The 25,745-nt window shown below is 39.2% G+C and overlaps 1 protein-coding gene across 11 annotated transcripts in view; it reads left to right on the top strand.

Annotated features, from left to right (window-relative positions):
• Positions 1-25,745, top strand: part of PLD1 (phospholipase D1) — a 203,633-nt gene that overhangs the window by 138,366 nt on the left and 39,522 nt on the right. For all 11 annotated transcript variants that reach the window (XM_067738041.1, XM_067738037.1, XM_067738038.1 and 8 more), the window contains 3 exons: positions 632-745; positions 10,745-10,855; positions 13,245-13,333. In XM_067738041.1, the coding sequence (XP_067594142.1) occupies positions 632-745; positions 10,745-10,855; positions 13,245-13,333 (314 nt within the window). The remainder of the gene's footprint in view (positions 1-631; positions 746-10,744; positions 10,856-13,244; positions 13,334-25,745) is intronic.

Here is a 25,745-nt window from a genome sequence, read left to right as displayed (position 1 = left end):
CTATGATGGTCTTATACCTTGCTCCTGGGAGGATAAATTGGTACAACTGCAGAAAACTTTTTAAAGGTATGTAACCTTTGGCTCAAAATCTATTTCAGGTATTTAAGCTAAAGAAATTACTCAATAAGTCATTTATCTTGACATTGCATCTAATAATTCATATAAAATGAGAAACAGCTGACATCCTCATTGATAGAAATCGTTAAACAAATTATGATTGTTCCATGCCATTTTACTATGAAATTATTTTTAAATGATATATAGTGCTTTACTGCTGTTGCAAGATATCTACAATGTAGTAAAAAAATCAGTTTATAAAATAATCCCATTTTTGCAATTGTGTACTTCTATAACTCTAGGTTGTATTTAAGTTTTCTTTAAAAATACAAAGCAATAATGCTCACTCGAAAAGGTAAAAGAAGGAAAAAGGGAGTTTTCTGTCCCTGGGAAGTAGACAGAAAACAAAAATAAATAATCTATTGCCTCTTCACCTAGAAACACCCATTGTTAATATTTCTTTCCCTTTTTCTTTTTCAAATGAACCTGAATTTTTTTTTATAATCACAAAGTAAGGAAGACTGGAACTATTTTTTCATTTGAATCTTTTTTACCTGATTTTTCTTTATTTTAGATTATGAAACCAAAATATCGGTCCCTTTCTTATCCTTTTCTGCTTCCAAAATCTCAAACAACAGCCCATGAGTTGAAACACCAAGTGCCTGGGTCTGTCCATGCTAATGTACAGGTAAGTCTGGCTTTTCTTTTTCATGAAGTACTACTGGGTACAATCACTCTTATGGGACTAAATGCCTATTGGCTTCAACAATAAGGACAACTCCAAAGCAAATCTAAATAGACCTTTTAAAACTTAGTATTGTATTTTCTATTTTAAATGTACTCAATTTATCCTCTTGTTAAAACTCTCGTATAGATATAGTAAATGCATATCTTTAGAAAAGGCCACTCAAGGAGAGGCTTGTCCTGTAATTCCTTCTGAAGTGACTCTAGCAACATGATACCCAGTAAACCTGGAGCTGATACCAGTGAAGCACCAGGAATACGGCTGAAACTTAGCATCTAGGAAGCTAGTTATAGTTCAATCTAATTTTAGTTCCTAATTAACCAAATGCCTTTTAGAGACACTTTTAAAAGAATGAGAAATTTGCTTATTAAAGTAACAAAATTTGACCACATCCAGTACAACATTCTCAAATTACAAATAAGAAAATTAAGACCCAGTGAAACTTGGAGACTTGCCCAGGGTCATCGAGCTGGTTATCAACAGAGGTGGAGCTTGAAATCCTAGTCTAGTCCACAGTTACCCAATCTGCTCCCTGTACCAACTCCAGCTCAAGTGTCTTGAGATCATGCAGGGACAGAACTAGGATTGCATTGCCTTTTGTTCAAAGTCATCACTATCGGCGTCAAATGTATTGTTTAAGTACAGAACAGATTGGTGTTTGCCAAAGGCAAAGGGTGGGATGGAAGGGGTGCAGAAATGGGTGACAGGGGTCAAAAGGTACAGCTTCCCATTCTACTCTTAATAAGTCCTAGGATGTAATGTAGAGCATGGTGACTGTGGTTAACAGTACTGTGTTGTATATTTGAATGTTGCTAAGGGAGTAGATCTTAAAAGTTCTCATCGCAAGAAAAAAAATTTGTAAGTATGTGAAGGGATGGATGTTAACTAAACATTGTGCTAAAAGTATTTCTTAAGTGAAGATCCAGTAGTCTGCTGCTGACATCACTATTATGGATTTATTTAATTTGGATATGGATTCTGGTGAATATGATTATATAAATGAAACGCCTAAATCAGTTACTCTTTACTACGTGCAAGGAGAGGTGTGTGTATCTAAGAAATAAAAAGACATTTCAGACCGTAGATCGAATAATAGAACAATCAAAAAGATAAATCACTTAAGAGAATTACCTACAGCAAATACTTCGTCATCCCAGGCTAAAGGAGATAACTAATTTAAACTTAGAGGCACAGATAGATATGCATTCATATGTAAGTTAATGAATATTTTATGAACCTGTTTAATTTTATTCTACTTAGAGGGAAAAATAACCTGTGCTGTAAGATAAAATAGGAGCCTTGATATTAAGAAAATAAGAGAATTTAATTTAATATTTGAGATGGCATTGAAATTGACTCAGTGATCAACTTATCCAAGTTAGCCGATGCTAATTAAGCGTCTGTTGAAAAGTTATTTCTGAGAATTGTGTATTTTTATGATTAGCGAAAGATGGTTTATCCCAGTGTTGCATATACAGACATCTTCTAATGTTTTTTGGTAAAGCCCTGGTTTATGTAATCTCTTCCTGCCACCCTGATGAGGCAGATAGATGCTCTGCATATCCGCCCTACAAAACGCCTCCCTTGGTTCACCTTCTCCCTATTAGTGGATGTTGTGGTAGAAATGGTGCCAGATCAGTGACTTCTCAACATGCTCACATGTTCATCCCTGACATGCCCAGGCTACCTGCACTCTACGAAGCCAACTGATTTGAAAGGAAGTTTACCAAGACTCATTAATTCATTTATTCAGTCAATTTATGTCTACTTAGTGCCATCTGTTTGCACAGTCAGATCATCAGTGCACACCTGGATACTGAGGAGACAGACAAAAGGAGTTCTCTGCCTCTGGAAAAGGAGTTAGATGGGGGAGAGGAAGCTGTGATGTTAAAGAATTCAGTTAACAACGCAAGGTGTGGTCTAGGACCAAATGCCAGTCTTGAGAGTATGGACCAGCATGCCACGAGAGGTTGGCAAATGAGAGGGACAGAACTGGGTACCCCCTTTAAGGAATAAGTCTGCTGCTCAGAAGATGGTAGAACCCACTGCAGCAAACCATTTGCTCTTGAAGAGGCAGTAGATGAGGTTCAGACAGCGTAAGGCCAGATTGGGGTTGCCCTGAAGTGCTGGCCTGGTTCATTTTGACCTGATCCTGGAGGCATTAGTGAACTTTGGAATGTTTTTTGTCATCTGAGAGGAAGCATGATACATGAATGTTTTATGAAGATTAATCTAGATCAGAGTTTCCCTAATTGGGTTTTGTCTGTGAAATGCTAATAGCTATTCCACAAAAAAAGGTTTCCATGGACAGATAAGTTTTTGCAGATTTTTAAAATATAGGACTTCTTAGTGCCTTCGTTATGTCGATGTGCATAATGAAATTACTAAGACTGAATATTCTATGAGCGTTTCCCAAGCTTAATTGATGTAGGATCTCTCAATTTGTCACCTATTTCCGTTTTTCCAAACAAACACACTTTGGGACCTAAAGTTTACACATGTGCAAAACTTGTAAGACTAGAAGGAGAAGGAACACAGGAGACAAGTGAAGAGACTGCTATAGTAATTCTAGAATACACTAATTTTGTGTTTATAAATTAGTATTCTTTTTCTTGAAGAAGACTCCCCCATAGTTTAAAAAGTTTTAGACCTCACAAAACATCTACTGGTTGCCAGTAGATGTTTTGCAGAACTGCCAAAATAACTCCAGTTGTGAAAACAGTGGGCACCACCAGGCAGTGCATCTTTTTGAAGACAGGAAAATCTGAGATGACCAGACACTGAAGGAAAGTAAAGAAATTACTCTGCTCCATTTCTCCTTTTCTGTAAAATTCTGACCACAGTGTTGTTTCACTTCACATTACTTACTGGCTCTAAACATTATTCACCTTGTTCTAGGCATTGTTGTTGTCAAGTTATGAATGTATAGTGCTTAGCGGGTAAAAGCAATAATCTAGTCCAATCCCTGGTTTTCCAGAGAATCCAGAAGACATCAGGGAGATAGGGATCTGGCTGTGCAGGAGGCTACTTAAGTTTTAAAAAGTTTATAGTCGTATTTTCAAGTCTTTCACTCTCTCAGTTACAGTGTGGCAATAGCCAAATGACTGTTAAATACTCTTGGTTGAGAAATTTAATAAAACGTAATAAAAGTCTTCTTATTCTTTTTAACATTGATTTTAACATAGTTTTTAACATAGTTTATTGTTCATAACGTAACTTAGAGACCACAGGCTTAATTAACTGGAAACGAGCGATGTAATGTAGCCAGGGGAAGGGGCAGACTGTATTCAAATTCCTGTCTCCAGGCTTCCCTGGTGGCACAGTGGTTGAGAGTCCGCCTGCCGATGCAGGGGACACGGGTTCGTGCCCCGGTCCGGGAAGATCCCACATGCGCGGAGCGGCTGGGCCCGTGAGCCATGGCTGCTGAGCCTGCACGTCCGGAGCCTGTGCTCCGCAACGCGAGAGGCCACAACAGTGACAGGCCCGCATACCGCAAAAAAAAAAAAAAAAAAAAAAAAATTCCTGTCTCACTACATACGAGCTGTATAACCTTGGGAAAATTATTTCACCTCTCTGAATGTGTTTCCTTCATCTTTAAAACAGGAAACACAATAGTACCTGTCTCATAGGGTTGTGGTGATAGTTAAATAAATTAATCCATGCAGATCACCTAGAAGAGTATACTAGTTTGAATTCTATCAATATTAGCTACAACCTTCAGGCATAGTGTTTTCAAAAATTTGCAACATTTGCAAAATTTGCAACAAAGAAGCTGACATTTCTCTGGATGGGTCACAGGCTAGTTCTGGATACAAAAATCTTTATACTATTTATACCATATATATTGAAATGGAGAGAGAAAGAGCATTGGACACAATAAAGTAAATAATAGATAAAATTCATGTTGTTCTTGGGCTTCCCTGGTGGCGCAGTGGTTAAGAATCTGCCTGCCAATGCAGGGGACACAGGTTCGAGCCCTGATCTGGGAACATCCCACATGCCGTGGAGCAACTAAGCCCGTGCACCACAACTACTGAGCCTGCGCTCTAGAGCCCGCGAGCCACAACTGCTGAGCCTGTGAGCCACAACTACTGAAACCTGTGCGCCTAGAGCCCGCGCTCCACGACAAGAGAAGCCACCGCAATGAGAAGCCTGCGCATCGCAACAAAGAGTAGCCCCTGCTCGCCGCAACTAGAGAAAGTCCGCGTGCAGCAACGAAGACCCAATGCAGCCAAAAAAAAAAAAAGATTTAAAGAAAAAAAATTCATGTTTTTCTTTCATCTGCAGAAGGGAACCCAGTTATTTAATTTTTTAATACAAAAGCACTGGGCCTGATCACCCTTAGGCATGTACTACTGGTGATTCCACACCAGCTATGTGCATAGCTGTCACAGAAGCTATGGCCGACAGGGCCGGCCAAGGAGACTAGAGCTACAGCAGCCAGAATGGAGACCTGCCCTCACCAACATGAATTTCTGCTTCTAAAAATGTCATCCAGACCTGAGAGCTGACTTCAGCAACTTCCACTGACACTTTAAAATAATCTTGGGTGTTTCCCCTCAGTGCTGGGTATTCTCAGAAGCCTGGCAGGAACACGCAGAGAAGGCATAGCAGGAGACAGCCATGGGGAGGGGGTTGGAAGAAGGATGATTCTGAAACTGCTTAGGCACAGAGTTTATAAAAGAACTTGTTTTCTCCCTAAAAAGAACAAACTATGTTCCTGAATGCTTTCATTGCCACTTACGATAAATGACCAAGACAGAGGACATCTGACATTTCTATTAAGGTAGAAGAAAGTTCTTCATGCCAAATGAGCGTTAACACGGAATCGATACGTGGAACTATCCTTTTTATTAAATTGGGCAGCTTATAGCAGAAAAGTCATTTCTTAGACAGTCATTGCCAAGAAGTTCTACCAAACTGAAGGAAATAATTCCAGTGGAGTCATGTCTTCAATCTCTTTGTCTATTAAAAGAAAAGAAAAATATATAAAGGCAAATGTAAATGACATTCAAATTATACTATTGGAAAAATTCGTTCCTACACTTGGGGAAAATGTCCAAAAGACACTCCAAAGGATGTCAATGTAGGAATCAATGTAGATTTCAAAGGACAGCAAAGCGTTTTGTATAGTGATAGAACAAAGTAGGTGGGGAAGGGTGAAAGCCGCTTGATTTATTTCTAAGGAAGTTCCTTAACATAGAAGCTGCTTTCTGTTTACGGACCAGGTCTTCGTACAGTAAGGCCTCTGTGCATCTTCCTGTGGGTCTTGACTGGCTGAAGCCACGTGAACAGGGAGTGTTCACTCAGTGCCCAGCATTGCACTAAGTTTTTTATGGAGTATCTTATTTAATATTCACCGGTCTATAAATTATGGTCCTCTTTGACCCCATATTTTACAGATGAGGAAACTAAGACTTTGAGAGGTTATTACACAGTGAGTGTTGGACAGGATGAGACTGGATTCTAAGCAGCCTGCTTCCAGAGGCTGAGGTCATAACTGCTCAGCAGAGAGACTGTTTCCAGTGAGTCCCAGGATGGTTGTAACCACCAAGGGCCCCAGCAAGGCAAAGCTGCATGTCATGCTTGCCTTTTGATATTATCCTCTGTTGCCGCAGACCCAAATCCAGCCCAATCCAGCCCCAACTCTCCTTTTGTTTTCTGGCTCCAAAGAGCCCTCAAGTCTGCATTTTTTCCTAGGACTTCTCTCCCCTTAAGTCTTATTCTTCAAAAAGCATATTCTCTTCCTTTCCTTCAGCCTCAAGTTTAACTTTTCACTATTGCTCAGGCCAAAGGAACATCCTATTCGAATAATGACACACTGTGATGTGAATGGATGACGCTCAGCTGTAGAAAAATGGTTCTTAGAAGGAAGAGCTTGGAATTCCCTGGTGGTCCAGCGGTTAAGAGTCTGCGCTTCCGGGCTTCCCTGGTGGCGCAGTGGTTGAGAGTCTGCCTGCCGATGCAGGGGACACGGGTTCGTGCCCCGGTCCGGGAAGGTCCCACATGCCGCGGAGCGGCTGGGCCCGTGAGCCATGGCCGCTGAGCCTGCGCGTCCGGAACCTGTGCTCCGCGACGGGAGAGACCCCAATAGTGAGAGGCCCGCATACCGCAAAAAAAAAAAAAAAAAAAAAGAGTCTGCGCTTCCACAGCAGGGGGCCTGTGTTCGACCCCTGGTCAGGGGAACTAAGATCCCACAAGCCACGTGGCACAGCCAAAAAAAGAAAAATATGGAAGGAAGAGCTTGGTAATCTGAGGCAGATTCTTGAACAAAGTCCATTTCTGCTGCTCCTTGCCTGCAGTGCTTCTCAATGCAGACTGGAAGAATGAGGCCCAATAATTTGAGCACTTCTTTTCTGTCCCCAACCCATGCCACTTGTGAGCTGCAACATGGAGGCCAACTTCTACATGAGAGACCAAAAAAAAAAAAAATAGTGCTTTTGTTCCATGATTGACTTGGGAGCTCAGAGAAACAAAAAAGAATTAAGATATGTACTGAATTTATAGGGAATAAAAGCATTGCAGTAAGAGAACAGGAACTTGGGACAAATACTAAGAAAGTTTTGAAAGCTTTCCTTCAAGAAGAGATTTCTGTATTTTAAGCCACATATTCAGCTTGGGCCCACTGTATGTAAGGGGATTAGAGCTTGTCGATAAAGAGAAGGTTATCTTTTAAGAAGTCAAAAAATAGGACACAGTACAAAGGAAAATGACTGGTTTTAGTTACAATCTTGAGGCAAAAACATAAAATCAGAAATATGCCCTTTATAAAGGGCATAAATATGCTTTAAAATTGTGTATTCAAACTTGAAGTTTGAAAAGCGTGGGTTCGATTTGATTCTCAATCTACTTGGGGCAGTAAGATAAGCCACATTTCTGTGTGTGTAGGGAGGAGTTTGAGGCTTGTCTCAGTTACATTGGATTGAAACAGAAATGCAAGACAAGTTAGGTCAGTTAAGAAAAAGAAGTGAGTAAATCTTAAATTTGAAACAAAAATAAGTCAATCAAAATGTCTTTGACTTAGTAGATTAGTTTACAAATTTCCTAGAACATCAAGCATTTAAAGCAGTAGAGTTGGTCCCTGGTTCAGGGGTAAAAGAGAAATTCATATTTTCAATTTATCTTGTGGTGATAAACAGATTTTAACTAATCAGAATCATAGTAAATGAATCATAATTCCAAGTAATTTTTTTCTGTATTACTTGAAAGATATGTTCAAGTTTAACCAAAAATGATGACTTTTTAAAGTTAAATGACTTTTCATTTCGAGAAAATGATGTAGATTTGGATCCAGAATATAAGACAGATAATGCTGAGCCCCCTTAGGATGTAGGCAACCCCCCACTTCTATGGTTTTATAGGCCTCAGGGGGGCTCCCCCCTACTTTGCTTATGCTTTCCCACAGGCTGATGCCAAAATGGTCTTCTTTTGGCTTACAAGTGTACTTAATATAGACATTCAACTGCCTTTAGAAAGGAAAACTTTTACCATTATCCTTCACAAGAAAGACAGCAGATATGTGACCTTCATGCTTTCCTTTCATGGCCGCCATTGACCTTCAACCTTAGATTTCTTCCCCAGTGTGTCTAGTCCCAAGAATCCGTCCTTCCACATAGCTGTTCAGGAAGACTTGGAATCAGTTAGTCTTGACCTTTGAGTTGAAACTTGCTTGACACTCCTGATTTATGTATTATGCAAATGAGTTTATTAAGCCTTTGAAGCAGCAAATTTTGAGAGTGTGAAAGGAAAGAAAGTATAAGGTTTTGGGATTTGAGGGCAAGACTAGGACATTACCGCCAAGGTGGTATATAAACTTTGCTCATGGCTTTTTAGAGAGGTAGGTCAACCATATATCAAATATCTACTATGTGCTGCGTAACATAGTGCTTTGTGTTTGTTATGCCATTTTTTTTTTCTTTACAACAGCTCTATGTGGGAGTGTGTGGGTGGGCAGATGTGTGTGTGAGAGGGAGACAGAGACAGAGAGAGCAGTCTCAAGTGTTCAGAGGAGGAAACTGAGCCTCCGTGATGTTAAAATGACTTGTTCAAGATGAAAGAGCTAGTAAGTGCAGAGCAATAGTGCGTATCTCAAGAGTTCCTATCATTCCAGTATACTCTGCAGTTTTATACATTGTTTCCAGAGTAATATAGAATTGGATCAGGATGGGTGGCAAAAGAATCTTCTCAAGGTTGCCTGCATTTTAGGGCTGTGCTCCTTAGCAACAAAATTCAACATAAATTTGAGTGGACAAAGAATGGAAACCTCTATTTGTTCAACCTTTGTTATTTCTGCTGATGAACAATAATGCAGTTCCTTGAAGATTATGTGAATCAAGCTATTTTCCAAGGGTGCATTATATTTACCTAAATTTTTCTTCTGAGATATTTGACTATTCTTATTCACAGTTAATTTTTCCAATATCATTTTACAGATTCATCTGATAAAATTAAATAAAATGCTTTGAGGGAACTATGTTGTAATAAATACCTCGTAATGAATAAAGAAATAACATTTTGAGAATGGCACAATCAGTTTTAGCAAGTATTAGGTTTGAATTTCAGTAGCTTTATATGTGCAATTTTTAAAGTTATTGATCAAAGCAAGAATTTTATCAGACCTTTTATATATAACAGATATAAAACTGATTATGTATTGGATCACTTTATGAATTTCTAAGTATGGGCTATTCTTTTATTTTCAATTTCAGTTGACCTCATGAGGAACAGTTTCAATATATATTTCAAACCAGGATTAGTGAATATATTTTTATAGTGATTCTTCTGTGATGAAACTCTATTGCTTAAGGAAGGTCAAGTAATAAGCATTTATTGACCACCTACTATATGACTAACATTATACTGGAACCCTAGTTAGAGTGCTGAAAAAAAATTACAACCAATGGATTCTTAGTGTTGAAAAAGCCTTCCATGTGGCCAGACTGTAGCCTGGCCGGACTACAGTCTACTCTGAAGCGTCTATGGCATGACCCACCACAGTTCAAATACATCCTCTAAGTTCTCATTAATAACAGCAAACACTTATGTACCACTTACTAGGTGCTTGGTCTTCTTCAGCTCACTGCACAGTAATTAATTTAATCCTCTCTACAACCCTATAAAATGGATACTCAGTTTTATAGAACAGAAATCTGAGGCACAAAGAGATTGAGAAACTTGACCAAGATCAAAGCCACTAGGTGGTTGAGCTAAACTTTGAACCTAGGCAGTCCCACTGCGCATCTGTGTATTTAACATATATTCAGGTGTCTGAGCTGGATGCTCTTGTTGTAATCCAGGAGGAAGCAGGTGAGTGTCTGAATAGAGGGAGGTGGTATGAATGAGAAAGTTGAGAGTTGAAGTGACACACCAAAGATCAGACAGCTAATTAAAGCCAGAATCAAGATTAAATGTCTAAATGAATCTATTTGTCTTTTAGAATGTATTGTTCTGAACAGTATCTGTTTGAGGGGAAAAGAGTAATCACATTGTCAAGTCAGAGCTAGGGTGAGTGTATCATATGATTCAAACCGGGACACTTCTGAGAGTAAAAGTGGTGTTATTAATACGTGAGGCATTCTGGTGTGATTGTGGGGCTATAACAGAAAAAGAGTACAGATGGTCACCCTACTCATAGCCACCAAAAGAGGTCCTTCTGAAACGCTCTTTGTAGAAACCACACCTCCTGGTTTCCAATCTTGAATGAAAATAATCCTGGGGGGAAGAATATATATTCAGGATTTAATTTCCAGCTGGGCCCCTTCATTATGGATGATGTTTAAGGACCAGTTCCCTACCTACCTACTCTGCCTTGGCCCACACATGACACACAAGCCACTGTAATCAATTAGTTGTTTGGAAGAAAAAGATGGGCTTCATTTATTAATACCTCTGGTGTCATCTCCATTGTCTCACGTTTGCTCATTTCTGATTGCTGCCTTATAGTTGCTCCGTTCTGCTGCTGATTGGTCTGCTGGTATAAAGTACCATGAAGAGTCCATCCACGCTGCTTACGTCTATGTGATAGAGAACAGCAAGCACTATATCTATATAGAAGTAAGTCTTGCTCGTGTCAATTGGTATGACAACCTGCCTTCCTGTAAATATCACAGAGACTGCAGGGTCCCCGAACTCAGGACCTGCTGCATTAATAAGTGTATGTTGAGATGTGAAGAGGTCACCTGAATTTTGATTCCCCCAGCATACCTGACATTCACTTTGCATTTTCATTAACTCGGGATTCTAACAGGAATCCCCCAAATCCTTATTATTAAAATGTATCAATTCGTAATATTATTAGCCAGAAATGTCACAACATGGAGACGTAAGTTTTGATTTGGCTTGAGTTGGAAGGTGTAAATGTGAGGCATGTGCTGCTTCAGGAGAGCACACGCAGGGGTAAGCTGTTAACATAGAGACCACTGGATGCCTCTGGTTTGGGGATGTTGGAGTGGGGAGAGGGCAGGAAAAGGAACATGGAAAAGGGAGATGTAAGAATAGCGAGGGCAAGTACCAACTTCTTCAATTCTGTGTCAACTGCCATTCATTGTAAAGCTTTTTCAGTTCTCAGAGTTTGTGTGTAGAGACTAGGAGAAAACCCGTGGGTACTGGATTTAGTTTGGGAACCTTAATTGTGCTTCAAAGTAGATCTGGAGCTAGTTCAGAGCACTTGGAAAATCCTTAAAAAATAAAAAGCCGTGACAATGGAAAGATAACTCAGAGCACATCTCTCTTCTTTATTTTAGTATTTTCTTTCCCACTGAATTTAAAAATATATATGGAGAGAGATGGGGTCACTGGGGAAAACCATTCTAGCCCTACTTTCCTTCCCCTTGAGTCCTGGCCCTATCCCCTTCCATGAAGTGACAATTAATTAAAGGAAAGTGGGAAAGAATTGGAGCTTAATTTATTTTACAGGCCTGGAGAAAGAGAAGGCTGATTAAAACTATTAGCAGGCTAAATGCAGTGTGGTATCCTGGATGGGTTCATGCAACAGAAAAAGGACATTAGTGGAAAAATTAGTGAATTCTGAACGAAGTCTAGAGTTTAATAAAACTAATACTATTAGTGTTATTAATTTCAACAACTATACCATAATAATGTAAGATGTTAATGGCTGGTTCATCTGTTACCCAGCATTGCTTTGTCTCTTTTTAGTAGTATTAAATCAGCCTTTCTTTGTAACGCTACCACAGTACTAAATGAGGTCAGGGATGCCATATTGACACACATGGCTGTAGACATAAACTTGGTTGAAATGCCTGTAGCCGAGGTAAGCAGTTGGCATTCACCCTGCTCCCTCCAAAAAAGGAGCAGTGAAGGATGTGTCTGTGTTACAGCTGCTGAGGAATGCTAAGCTTCTCTGTGATAAAAATTCAGAACAAACACGGTTTGGTTGCCACTGAGATTTTGATTGTTTGATGCCCTAAAGGGAAACATATTCTCAAATGAGTTCTTGTCTTCCTCAAAGTTTGTCTTCTGGAAGCTGTTTACAGCTTTATGCACTTAAGTTTAAAAGCGTGTACAATAGTAAAAATGATAATGTGGCAAAAGGATGATAATCCTATTTCGAGTCATTGCCTATATATCACTTTACCTAAGATGATCAGCAAAGATTACTCTGTGATGATTATACTTATAAATTACAGGTGTGTTATAACTATTTGTATAGTAAACAGAGCATGTGATATTCATAATATTTGTACCTAATTTTCAACAATCCATAATGTAGCAGCTAAATCGTTCATACCATTATAATAATAATGTTGTACCCTGGTTTCTAAGTAACAGTTTTAAAGAATGTTGCATGAATCTATAAGCAGAAGTACTTAAAGAAAAAAAAATATTTCTCTTTCCATCTTATTGGTTTATTTATATAATGCAACATACTTCAAAAGAGATTTGTAACTACTTAAAATAGAAGTTCAGGAATAATAAGAGACCTAAACAAATGAGATAAGATCAAGGCAGATACTAGGAAAAGTGGAGAAAATTAGACCAGAATTCTACCATCTACCCTGTTCAGAAATAAACTTAGCATGAGATAGAATGTTTACCAATATGGAATTTTTAATCAGAAGCATTTATACAATATGTGAATCTGAAAAACCTGATTTCTCTATTAAGTTCAAAATGTTCCTACCATTCTAAGAATGTAACCTACAAGGAATTTGCATGATTAAATAATAATTTAGCTTTCCACTTTACTAAGATGATATAGGTAATATTGCTTAGAAATGCATGAGACCCAGAGTGACATGAGACTTCTTTTATTCCCAGTGTCATTTACTTTCCCGAGGTGATTTTAGGAATCAGAACATGTCTGCTAGGTGAAACATTTTTTTAAAAAATATCAAAGTAGTTTTTTGTTATATACGACATTTTCCTTGTATGCATGCTACTAAGATAAGAAAAGCATATTATAAATCTCATTTATTTTGTGTAGAACCAGTTTTTCATAAGCTGCTCTGATGACAAAGTTGTGTTCAACAAGGTTGGCGATGCCATTGCTCAGAGGATACTGAAAGCTCACAGGTAAAATTTTTGGCATTTTGGTAGGAGTTGTTACTGCAGATGTTCTTGCATTTACTGCTAAAATGACTTTTGAAAGCCCATTTTTAAAATACTATCTTTTTCTAACAGGCATGACTTTGGTTCAACTACCAGTAGGTTATTGATTCCTTAAATCTGAGTCAGTTGCTGAAAATTTTTGAGTCCGTTTTTGAGGGGCTCTGAATGCTCCCAGAGCACAGTCATTTTTTCCTGGCCAGTCTCTTTCCCACGCATTAGATTTGTGATTTGATTTATTTAAAGGAAGACAGTGAGCTGTGTTCACTTAAAACTCAAAGCAAAATAGTCATAACGTTTTTCCATGGGTTATATTTAAATTCTTTTTACCTTCTGTCGTATTTTTTCAACTCATGGGATTATTTTCTTTAATAACACTTTTATTAAGATATAATTCACATACCATACAATCCACCCAAAGTGGACAATTTAGTCATTTGTAGTATATTCACAGAGTTGTGTGCAACCATCGCTGAATCAATTTTAGAACGTTTTCATCACCCCAGAAAGGAACCGCATACTTATTAGCAGTCACTACCCATTCCCCCTATTCTTAGCCCCTGGCAACCACTAATCTACTTTCTTTCTCTGTAGATTTGCCTGGTCTGGTCGTTTCATATAAATGAAATCATACAATATGTGATCTTTTGTGACTTGCTTCTTTCACTTAGCTTAATGTTATAGAATATACCAGTATTTCATTTATTTTTATTGTCAGGTAATATTTCATTATCTGGATATACTTCATATAAATGGATTTATCCATTCATCAGTTGGTATATATTTGGATTGTTTCTACTTTTTGGCTATTATGAATAAAGATGCTATAAACATTCTGTACTAGTTTTTATGTGAGACATGTTTTCATTACTCTAGGGTTGGAATTACTGGATCATATGGCAACTCTATGTTTAACAGTTTGAGAAACTGTCAGCATGTTTTCAAAAGTGGCAACACCATTTTCCATTCCCATAGTGTATGAGGGTTCCAGTTTCTCTGTATCATCGCTAATACTTTTTATTATCTCTCTTTTTGATTATAGCGATCCTAGTAGGTGTGAAATGGTAGCTCATGTGGTTTTGATTTGAATTTCCCTAATGACTAATAATGTTGAGTTTTTTTTTGTTTATTGGCTATTCATGTATTATCATTGTCGGTTGTTTAATTAGGTTGTCTTTTTTTATTTTCATTATTTTTGCGGTACGTGGGCCTCTCACTGTTGTGGCCTCTCCCGTTGCGGAGCACAGGCTCCGGACGCGCAGGCTCAGCGGCCATGGCTCACAGGCCCAGCTGCTCTGCGGCATGTGGGATCTTCCCAGACCAGGGCATGAACCCATGTCCCCTGCATCGGCAGGCGGACTCTCAACCACCGCGCCACCAGGGAAGCCCTAGGTTGTCTTTTTATTACTGAGTTGTAAGAGTTCTTTAGGTATTCTGGATACAAGTCATATCAGATTTATGATTTGCAAATATTTGCTCCCATTCAGTCTGTTTTCTTTTTTACTTTCTTGGTAGTGTCCTTTGAAACTCAGAAGTTTTAAATTCTGATAAAGTTCCATTTATCTTTTTTTTTTTTCCTTTATTGCTGTGCTTTGGTTTCATAGCTGAGAAACCACTGCCTAATCCAAAATCATGAAGATTTATGCCTGTTCTCTTCTAAGAATGTTATAGTTTTATCTCTTACATTTAGGTCTTGATTCATTTTTAGTTACTTTTTGTATACGGTGTGAGGTAGAGGTCCAACTTCATTCTTTTGCATGTGAATATACAGTTGTTCCAGCACCATTTGTTGAAAAGTCTGTTCTGTCCCTAATGAATTGTCTTGACACCTGGGACTATTTCTTTTTATGGCTGATTTTAGCTCTGTGTAAAAACAGCAAAATAAACAAACAAACAAAATCATTACATTTTATTATCTTAATTCATTGAACATATGCAGTGGAGAATGCTAAGTACATAAGCATTTGGGGCTTAAAACACATTTAAGAACATTTTATAACAACAACTGCCAGCATTTTATATGATTCACAGTTTATATCTACAGACTCTTACTGAATTTTCACAACTACTCTTGAAAGTAGATCATATAGTTTTGTTCTTATTATTATTGTTGTTTCTGTACATTTTTATTTTTTTCTGCTTAATTCCTTTATCAGCATTTAAGCGAGATACCTCTGCATTTTTTAGTGGTTGGTCTGGGGATTACAATATGCATCTTTTTTTTTTTTTGTCCCCATTTTTAAAGTTAAACTGAGTTGAAAGAGTTGGTGTGACTTGTCTGGGCCACTAACAGCAAAAGGCAAAAACAGCTTTGAAGCCAAGTCTTTGGACTTCGGACCCAATGCCTCCCACACCATGTAACTCCAATGCATTGACAGTTAGGATTAGAGACCACTTCAGGGTTGCCCCATATTGAAGCAAGTAGGTTGGGCCTTTATAATCTCCTCCTCCCATTGACTGGTCTTTGGATGTAGGCTGACTTCAGGAAATGGGCATGGTCTTGGGTGAGGCAGGCCCCTTTGGCCTCTGGAGGGCAGTTCCTGGAGAAAGGCTTCACTGTGAGTGAGTAGCCAGCGGCCAGCTCTCTCAGCAGCTGGGGGAATGACTGTCTTGATCCCACAGTGAGGGCCTTTGGGCAGCAAGGCACAACACTCACCCATCCTGCAGGCTGTACAGTGTTTCTCACCCCTTCCCATGCATCAAAATCACCACTTTACAAACACACAGAGGGCTGGACTCAACTCCAGGCTTGCTGGATCAGAATTTTCTGGAGGAGGGCCCAAATACCTGTATTTTATAATATTCCACAGGCACTGCCAGGATTATATAGTACTCATCTAGAACAGCGTATATGGCCATAAATATGAATGATGGTCTGTGTTTTTACAAGTGACCTTTATTCTTTGCCTTCTCATACGCTTTTTTTAAGAAAGTCACCAAGGACTGTTTCTGAGATGACTTAAAAACAGTCTTGTTTCCAGTTAAACACATATGTACGCACAGAGATTCCTTGCATCCTTTCCAGTCTCCAGTCTCCCAATTTTCTGGGTCAATTTATGTCTCATTTACAAAATTGCATTATATTTCTGACAACTCTTGCATTTTATTGATGTAGGAGCGTCCCCTTTATAAAGCACATTTGACAAAAAGAAAAAATAATTTTTTCATGAAATTGAAATGTCACAAAAATACATTAAATTGACAAATGAGCTCATTGGGCTGAGCAGTGAATCATGAATTTTGGAACTTTGACAGCTGATTAGGAGAGTAGGATGACTCTCAACTTCACTCATTCCAGTTATTGACTTATTAGTACGTGGTTTAATCAGTATCTGTAAGATTTGTTTTTAAGTGTTCAGGAGCCTGAACGAATATTTTTCTTTAGCATATTAATTTGTCTTTTAGTATCTGGACTTCTTCTAAAATCATAGCACTTTAAGGCTGGAAGGAATGTTAAGATATTTTCTGATTGATCATTGCCCAGCGACCCTGGGATCCACAGTGAGAGAGCATGGTAAGGTAGCATCTGTTGCAGATTTTATCTCATGCTTAGAAGTTCACAGAGCACCTTAAAGGGTGGCAATTTCAAGCTCACTTTGTAGAAACTGGGAAATGAGTTCGTCAGATTTCAAATTAACTGTGTGTCATTTAGCTTTGATCTCTCAATAATCTCACTTGCTTTGATAGTCACATTTTAAAGTGGCATGTATATCACACATTCAGACTTAGTGGATACACACACATATCCTGGAAACCTGTTTTACATTTTCCCCCTCCTCTGTATCTCCACATTATCGTTTATCTCCTGTGTTAATTCCAAACTGTAAAATATATTTTCATTGAATAATTTCAAATCTGTGAGCTTGTATTCTTAGGAAAAAGGTAAAGGTAGAATTAGAAAGCTCACCTTGCAGGCTGCCTACAGTGGCTCCCCTTCTTCTCACTGAGGGCCGTCGTGTACCATCCTCAAGCTTACCCCTCTCTCTTCCTTTCACTCTTCTGCTCTCTACTCTTCTGAGACTCAGAACTTCCCTGCCAGAGTCACGTGCCTAGCAACAAGTATAACTTTGGTTGTTGGAAAAAGAATAGAATAGAGCACAAAGCAGATGGAGGGAAATGACAGTCAGCATTCGGCCAGCCTGACCAAGGAACACAGACTCTCTTCCAGGACCCTCCCACCCTAGAGAGATTGGCGTCTTTAAATTGCCAACTTCTCTCGACTGGGCTGAGCCTTTACTTTTCTGCCAGTGCTGCAATCTGGTCCCACACCAGTTCCCGAAAGTGAGTTCTCTGCTTCCCTCACTTTCTCCTCATTCTTTCTCAGCAGCTGTAATTTTTTAAAATTAAATTTTATTGGAGTATAACTGATTTACAGTGTTGTGTTAGTTCCTGCTGCACAGCAAAGTGAGTCAGTTATACATATACATATATCCACTCTTTTTTAGATTCTGTTCCCATATAGGTCATTACAGAGTACTGAGTAGAGTTCCCTGTGCTATACAGTAGGTTCTTATTAGTTATCTATTTTGTATATAGTAGTGTGTATATGTCAATCCCAGTTTCCCACTTTATCTTTCCCCCACTTCGCCCCTTGGTGATCATAAGTTTGTTTTCTACATCTGTGACTCTATTTCTATTTTGTAAATAGGTTCTTTTGTACCATTTTTTTAGATTCCACACATAAGCGATATCATAAGATATTGTCTTTGACTTACTTTACTCAGTATGCCAATCTCTAGGTCCATCCATGTCACTGCAAATGGCATTATTTCATTCTTTTTTATGGCTGAGTAATATTCCATTGTATATATATACCACATCTTCTTTATCCATTCTTCCATCAATGGACATTTAGGTTGCTTCCTGGCTATTGTAAATAGTGCTGCAGTGAACATTGGGGTACATGTATCTTTTTGAATTATGGTTTTCTCAGGGTATATGCCCAGGAGTGGGATTGCTGGATCATATGGTAGCTCTATTTTTAGTTTTTTAAGGAACCTCCATACTGTTCTCCATAGTGGCTGCACCAATTTACATTCTCACTGGCAGTGGAGGAGGCTTCCCTTTTCTCCACACCCTCTCCAGCATCCATAATTGTTTACAGAAACAGGCCAAGCCTCCATGATCTGATTCATGACCTAGAGCCTCAAAATACTGTTCACCCCAAGCTGAACTAAAAATAACTATGGGAATCTCTGCAGAAAACAAAAGGTCTGCTCTAAAAAAGTAGAACTGTCTTCGAGTTGAGCCCAGCTCCCAACCCACTGGAAGCCTATCTGACAACTCAAATAGGACTAGAGATCAGGGTGAAGAAATCATAATCCACAGTCTAGAATTGACTGCCTTATACCATGTTTGAATAAGCCAAAACGTAGAGAGTAACCAGATGGTCCAAGTAGAAAACAGTTTAAAACACTGTGTGCCAGGAATGTGCGGTTTCTGAGGATGAAACCATTTTTGCTTATGGAAACTTGACATGCATAATTTTGCCGCCCTGCTAAAAAGTTTGGAGGGAGAGAGTGCATTTTGCACTGTTATCACCACAAGTTTGACACATGCAATGAAATTAGGCAGTTGATTTATTGCTTCTGTATTTTAATATTAAACTGCACTGGAAAATACACAATTCAACTGCCTTGGAAAATACACAGTTTTGAAAATCGCTCAAACTCTTCATGCTTCCTATGACCGTAGAACAGTGCCATATAGTGCTTGCAGTTTGCGCGTGAGTGATGGTATGAGGGACCTCCTCTGGGGAATCTGAAATTAATTGGGAACCAGATGTCTGGAGATCTGAGTTCTTCCCAACTCTGTGTCTACAGGTATGTGACCTTTTGAATCTATAATTTTTGCCTTTCTGGCACTCTGTTTTTTCACCAACAAAGAGAATAATAATATCTGCCCTACCTATCTCATATGAATAGATGTGAAAGCAATTTGAAAACCGTAAAGCACCAGTTCATGTAAGAAATTATGTTATTTCCAGGAAATTCATCATCTGGAAATATGCTAGCTCATGGTAAATTCTAGCAGAGACAAAGAACCACAATATCAAATCAACTATTTAGAAATTAATATTTATGTTAGAAACAAATGTTTTACTTAAAGAGGTGTTTAATGTGCCTCATTTTAAATTGTTAGATGACTGTTGCTGGATAAGGGCAACTGGCTCTGGTTCCCTATCGCTGGCACTTCTCATCCTGTGACAAGTAGAGGCACATGATTAAAACACTGTCTAGAGGTGTCCTGCCAGAAAGCTGTAGCTGATTCCTCATGGGAATCCATTTTTGGATTCCCCATGTTTGATTGGATTACATCTTCCCCCAAAATATAAAATAAAATGCATTCTGAAACATAATGTGTGTTCAGTTTTGCTTTGCTTTGTTTTAATTTTAGGCACTGTTGATGATTCTTTGAAGCTTTCCAATTGAAATCACTGGTTGTTAATTGATTAATAATGTTATCAAATCGTTTTTGAGGCATTCCACATCCAAGGTGCTTTTTATGCATTCCTTCATTTAATCCTCACATCAGCCTTATGAAGTGGATGCATAATGATTTCCATTCTACAGATGAGGCAGCTGAGGCCAAGTGCAATTATGGTAACTTGCCCACATCATGCAGCTATTGATGAGTAGAACTGTGACTCAGACCACATCTTCAGGACTTAAACTTGTGCTCTTTACCTTGTGCTACCTTTGTAGCTCAGCTACAAAGCTTCCCTCATTTCAAGGGAAGTAGAAATGTTCTAATGTTAAGCCTGCAAGAAATCTAGAAGAGGTACTTTATTTAAAAATTTTTAAAAATCAAATAAACATTTTCTTTTTTTAAAGTAATTGCTTGATAGATAAAAATTTCTTAGGTTTAGGGCTTCCCTGGTGGCGCAGTGGTTGAGAGTCTGCCTGCCGATGCAGGTGACACGGGTTCGTGCCCGGGTCCAGGAAGATCCCACATGCCGTAGAGCGGCTGGGCCCGTGAGCCATGGCCGCTGGGCCTGCGCGTCCGGAGCCTGTGCTCCACAACGGGAGAGGCCACAACAGTGAGAGGCCCGCATACCGCAAAAAAAAAAAAAAAAAAAAATTTCTTAGGTTTAAAGAAAAATCTACATCCTATAATTACCACATCCTATAACTTGTGTACCAAGTTGAAAGGACATGTTGGGTATATTTCAGAATCACTGTCTTAATGAAATTTAAGCTGCAGTTATAATAAAAGAAGAAAAATATGAAAATTAAGTATGCCAGTGGCTGGTTTCACATTTTATCTTGTGGGATAATCTCCAAGCTCTATGAAATTCATGGAGAAGAGGTTACATTAGGGCAGAGATGACAGATCATGGCGGGAGAACTTTTGATTTAGATCATTTAATTGCTTTTATTTGATTCCAAAAATTATATAAATGATAATCTCAGCAGATAGAGAGAGTAAAGATTAGTACTGGTCAGAGGCCAGAAATCATTTTGAGTCTGAGCATGTGCCCTGGCAGAGAGATGAAGGAAGGGAGAGACTCTTTTAAAAATGAAAATGAAAACGGCTGGGCTATTGTGGGAACAATTTAATAAGAGGTTTTGTAGAATCTTATTTAAGGGACACTGAGGGACATGCCTGCCAAAGGTTATCAAGTCCAGAGTGAAGTCTAAGTCACACATGCTGGGCTAGCCCTGAACATTCTTACATTTAAAAGCTTGCCGTTTTCAAAAGATAACCAACGAAAAAATTATGTGTGTGTGTTTTTGTGTGCCCACACAATATGTAATGTCATAATCTATATAAATCTCACATATGATATGCAAAGTCAGTGCTAAATAGAACCAGCATTTCTAGTGGACTAACAATGATTTTCACCAACTCCTTCATTTACAGATGAGAAAACTGAAGCCCAGAAAGGTTTACTGCTTTTAAAAAGATTTACCAAACACAAAATAAAATGAGCTATGTCCCAAACCACTGAGAAGATACAGATCCAATTCTCCCATAACTGATACCACTATAGAATAAAAGTCTCTCCACAAAAAAAAAAAAAAAAAACCAACCACTAATCCCCAACCACAATTCTTCTTACTTCTGGCAGCGTTCACTGCTGCAAAATCTACAACGAGAAGATTTATACCAGCTCCTGAAGTTTATGGCAATGAAACATGATCTATAAATCTCAAATTCTCAAAAAATAAAGCATCTTGTCACTGGAGAAACACAATGAGCTCCTTTGGGGCCTTCTCATAGATCCTGAGACCCCACTCTGAGCAGAAGACCCCTGACTACCCACCATGCTGGGGAAGGAGGAGGTGAAGGAGGAGGGGTTCTTCTGGAGAGAACAAGGTGGGAAGTTAGAGGAAAACCACTGCTAAGACCCGTTTACGTTGGTGAACTAGGACTTGTTTGTTTTTTTCGTTTTTTGATTTTTGCGGTACGCGAGCGTCTCACTGTTGTGGCCTCTCCCGTTGCTGAGCACAGGCTCTGGACGCGCAGGCTCAGCGGCCGTGGCTCACGGGCCCAGCCGCTCCGTGGCATGTGGGATCCTCCCGGACCGGGGCACGAACCCACGTACCCTGCATCGGCAGGCGGACTCTCAACAACTGTGCCACCAGGAAAGCCCCTAGGACTTGTTTTTAAAGGGACAAAGCAGCATTTCAGCAAATCACAAAAATTGAAAATATTAAAGATCCCACATTCTCATCACCTAAACAATTTACTTTTTGTTTTCCTATTTTCTTTTTGGTCCATATTAATATGCAGACATATTTTCTGAGTTGTAATTTATTTCCTTTTCCTGTAACTCACTTGGATTTCTGTCTCAAGTCCCTTTTCCACACAATAGAAGGAAATTTAGTTTAGTCACTTCCTGATAAATGTGGCCAAATTCAGTGATTTCTCATTTCTGCTCTGTATTCAGTCCGTCAGGGTGCTCCCTGGTCTTTCCTCCCCTCCCCCATCCTTGGTATAGACGCTAAGGGGCCCTGGATCTTTGGGAAGGGGCTTCTAGCGCTCAGTATCGATCTGTCAAGCCTGTTCTGGCATCTGCTTACTGTAACCTGGGGTCCTCAGCCTTCTCCTTTAAAACCTGCCTTTCTGTCCCTTCTCCTCTACTGCTGCCAGTAGAGGGTCCCTGCACTGAGTCTGACTCTTATTTCTTCTTCTTCTTCTTTTTTTTTACTTTATTTTTTTGGGCACGCTGCGCAGCCTGTGGGATCTTAGTTCCCTGACCAGGGATCGAACCCATGCCCCCTGCAGTGGAAGCGCGGATTCTTAACCACCGGACCACCAGGGAAGTTCCTCTTATTTCTTTATACTCCCATCTCAGCTCAAAGGATCTCTCCTCAGTTCCCCAAATCTAAGAAGCTGACATCTTTGTGCCCTGGTTCCTCGGTGAGAGCGCCGTCCTAGGAGCAACGCCTGCTTCATATCTCCAGTCACAGAGAGAGGGAATTTAACATATTTAAGGGGAAAAATTATTTAATATTTCATAGTATCAGCCTGCCACATCTATAATTGTCTTGTAATTGTAACTTTGCATTAGGGCCATTTTAACACACTACCAGAAGTACTTTGCTAGTAAGTCATAGTGGTCATTTTAGTAAGAAGTTACATCCATTGAGTGACTATAACATAATTTAGTTAATCATCCCCCCATTATTGGACATTTCCAATTTTTATCTATTATACGTAACACCGCTGTAAGAGTTAGTGGATTTTGAAAGAAAAACTTATTTTAACAAAAAGCCTGAGCATGCAATTTTATAAAATTGTTCTGAACTAAAGTGGATGGAGCAGTTGCCTGCATGATGGCCTGGTGCCCACTAGCTCTTCTCTTGCTTTTAAGATCATAAATAATTCTGCACATTAGGGGCTCAGGTTCTTGCCCTATGCTGACTGCTATCATTTGCACCACCTCAGCATTGTGAGAATGCAGTGTTTTGGAAGAGGTTAGAATCCTCGGTGGCCAAGAACTGTTATTTTCTGGGGACCGGATCAAGGAAGGAGACTGGACAGGTTAGCACATAGAATTTTCTCTTCATTGGCTTAAACTTAGCTACAACTTTATGGTTTGAAATTCCAGAGCCCTTTTTTTTTTCTATAGCAGTGAATATCTAAGTCATTTATGCTAATTTGCTGAACACAGTTTAAAAATTTCATCATTTAGGAAATTCAAGAACTGCATTGTGTTAAAAAAATAAAAATAGGGCTTCCCTGGTGGCGCAGTGGTTGAGAGTCCACCTGCCGATGCAGGGGACACGGGTTCGTGCCCCGGTCTGGGAAGATCCCACATGCCATGGAGCGGCTAGGCCCGTGAGCCATGGCCGCTGAGCCTGCGCATCCGGAGCCTGTGCTCCGCAATGGGAGAGGCCACAACAGTGAGAGGCCCGCGTACCGCAAAAAATAAAAAATTAAAAAAAAAATAAATAAAAAAGCAAGGATTTTGATATAGAGCTAACCAAGAACAAGAAAATGTGAATATTCTGTTTTCTACAAACTAAATTTGCAAATATGCTTTATCTAAAGATTTTTATAGAACATTTCCCAATGTCTACATTTTGAAGTCATTTTTGCTTTTATAAAACACATGGGCAAAAGGTAACCATCTTTTCCAAACAGAATTACAAACACTTGGTGTTCAAGACCAGCAATACTGCTTCTGATAAATGTGAGAGATGACTTATGTGGGTTGGCACACATAGCAAAATAGGCATTTTGGGGTAGCAAAAAATTAGAAACAGTTGAATGCCCAGCAATAGAGAACTGGTTAAAATATTATGGCATGGATTTGGAATACTGTCGCTATTAATTAAAAACTGGGCATCTCTCTATGTACAGTTATCAAAGAATTTCCAGGATGCACTGATAAATTACAAAAAAAAAAATAACGTTCAGAAAAGTGTTTACAGTATTCTAACATTTGTGTAGAAGGAGAGAATACATATATATGCTTATAAATTCATTGACTATTTCTGAAAGAACATGAAAGGTAATACAAATTGCCCTTAGGGAGGGGAAACAAAGGCTGGGGACAAAGGAGTGAAAAAGAAGTTTTTTCATCATATAATCTTCCACCTCTGAAGGTTTGCACTGAGAACATATATTATCCATTTGAAAATGTAATTTTTTTTGGTGGTTCCTCAAAAAGCTAAACATAGAATAACTGTATGACCCAGCAACACCAGTCCTGGGTATATACCCAAAATAACCGGGACTCAGATACTATATGCCCGTGCCCACTGCAGCATTATTCACAATAGCTAAAAGTGGAAACATTGCAAGTGTCCACCAACAGATGACTGGGTAAACCAAATGTGGTCCATATATATAACAGAATATTATTCAGCCATAGGAAAGAAGGAGATTCTGACCCATCCTACACCATGGATGAATCTTAAGGATATTATGTTAAGTGAAATAAGTCAACCACAAAAAGACAAATATTGTTTGATTCCACTTAGCTGAAATATCTAGACCAGGCAAATTCCTAGAGACAGAAAGTAGATTAGAGGTTACCAGAGGTTGCAGGGAGGGGAAATGGGAAGTTACTGCTTAATTATCACAGTTTCTGTTTGGGCTCATGAAAAAGTTTTGGAAATAGAGATCATGATGGTTCACAACATGTGAAGGTAGTTGTTAACACTGAACAGTACACTTAAAAATGGTGAAAATGGTAAATTTTATGTTTCATGTATTTTACCACAGTAAAAAAAATTCAAATAAAATGTAATCTAATTTAAAGAAAAACATCCTGTTTAACCTCTTGTCTACCAGAGGCTTCCCAGAAACAAACATTCTTCCAACCTGACCCCATCCTCTCAAAACAAATAGTACCAAGTGCATACTGAGTGCAAAGGTCCTCTGTTGGGCACTGCCCAAAACAGAAAGATATGTGGACGCACATTCAAAAGGGCTTATCACATAGCCTAGCCTAGCAGAGGTACCTGTCACTGTTGTGTAAAGCAAAAAAGATGCTGAGCAGGGATCCCAGCCATGTGTAGCTGGAGTGCGGAGGCAGGAGCAAACCGATTTTCACTGGCACATCCAGGATGGCTTGATGGAAGGAGCCGGTTATCAGCTCCTCTCTGCGAGGCAGAGAAGGACATCCAGGCTCAGGGGGCAGATGAGTTAGGTTGACTAACCTGCCTTACTGGGGGTGCACCTCTGAGCGCAGGGCAGTGGTGTCCAGTCACTGGAGTGTGGGCCTGGGAGGACCAGACCGAAGGTGATTCTGTAAAGGCAGTTGAAGCCAGATGGTGTCAATTTTCAACTGTAAAATTCGTTTGGACTTTTAAATACTGGCTGTGAGGAAATAGCTTAGGCATTCTTTCTGTTCTTCCCACTATCCTGTTTACTATCTAGGAATGTGAGCTTCGTACCCTTATTTGACAGATAACTTTAACCA

The sequence above is a fragment of the Pseudorca crassidens genome, chromosome 5 (genome assembly GCF_039906515.1).
Source record: "Pseudorca crassidens isolate mPseCra1 chromosome 5, mPseCra1.hap1, whole genome shotgun sequence".
Classification (NCBI taxonomy): Eukaryota; Metazoa; Chordata; class Mammalia; order Artiodactyla; family Delphinidae; genus Pseudorca; species Pseudorca crassidens.
This window is presented reverse-complemented; position numbering and strand designations above follow the sequence as displayed.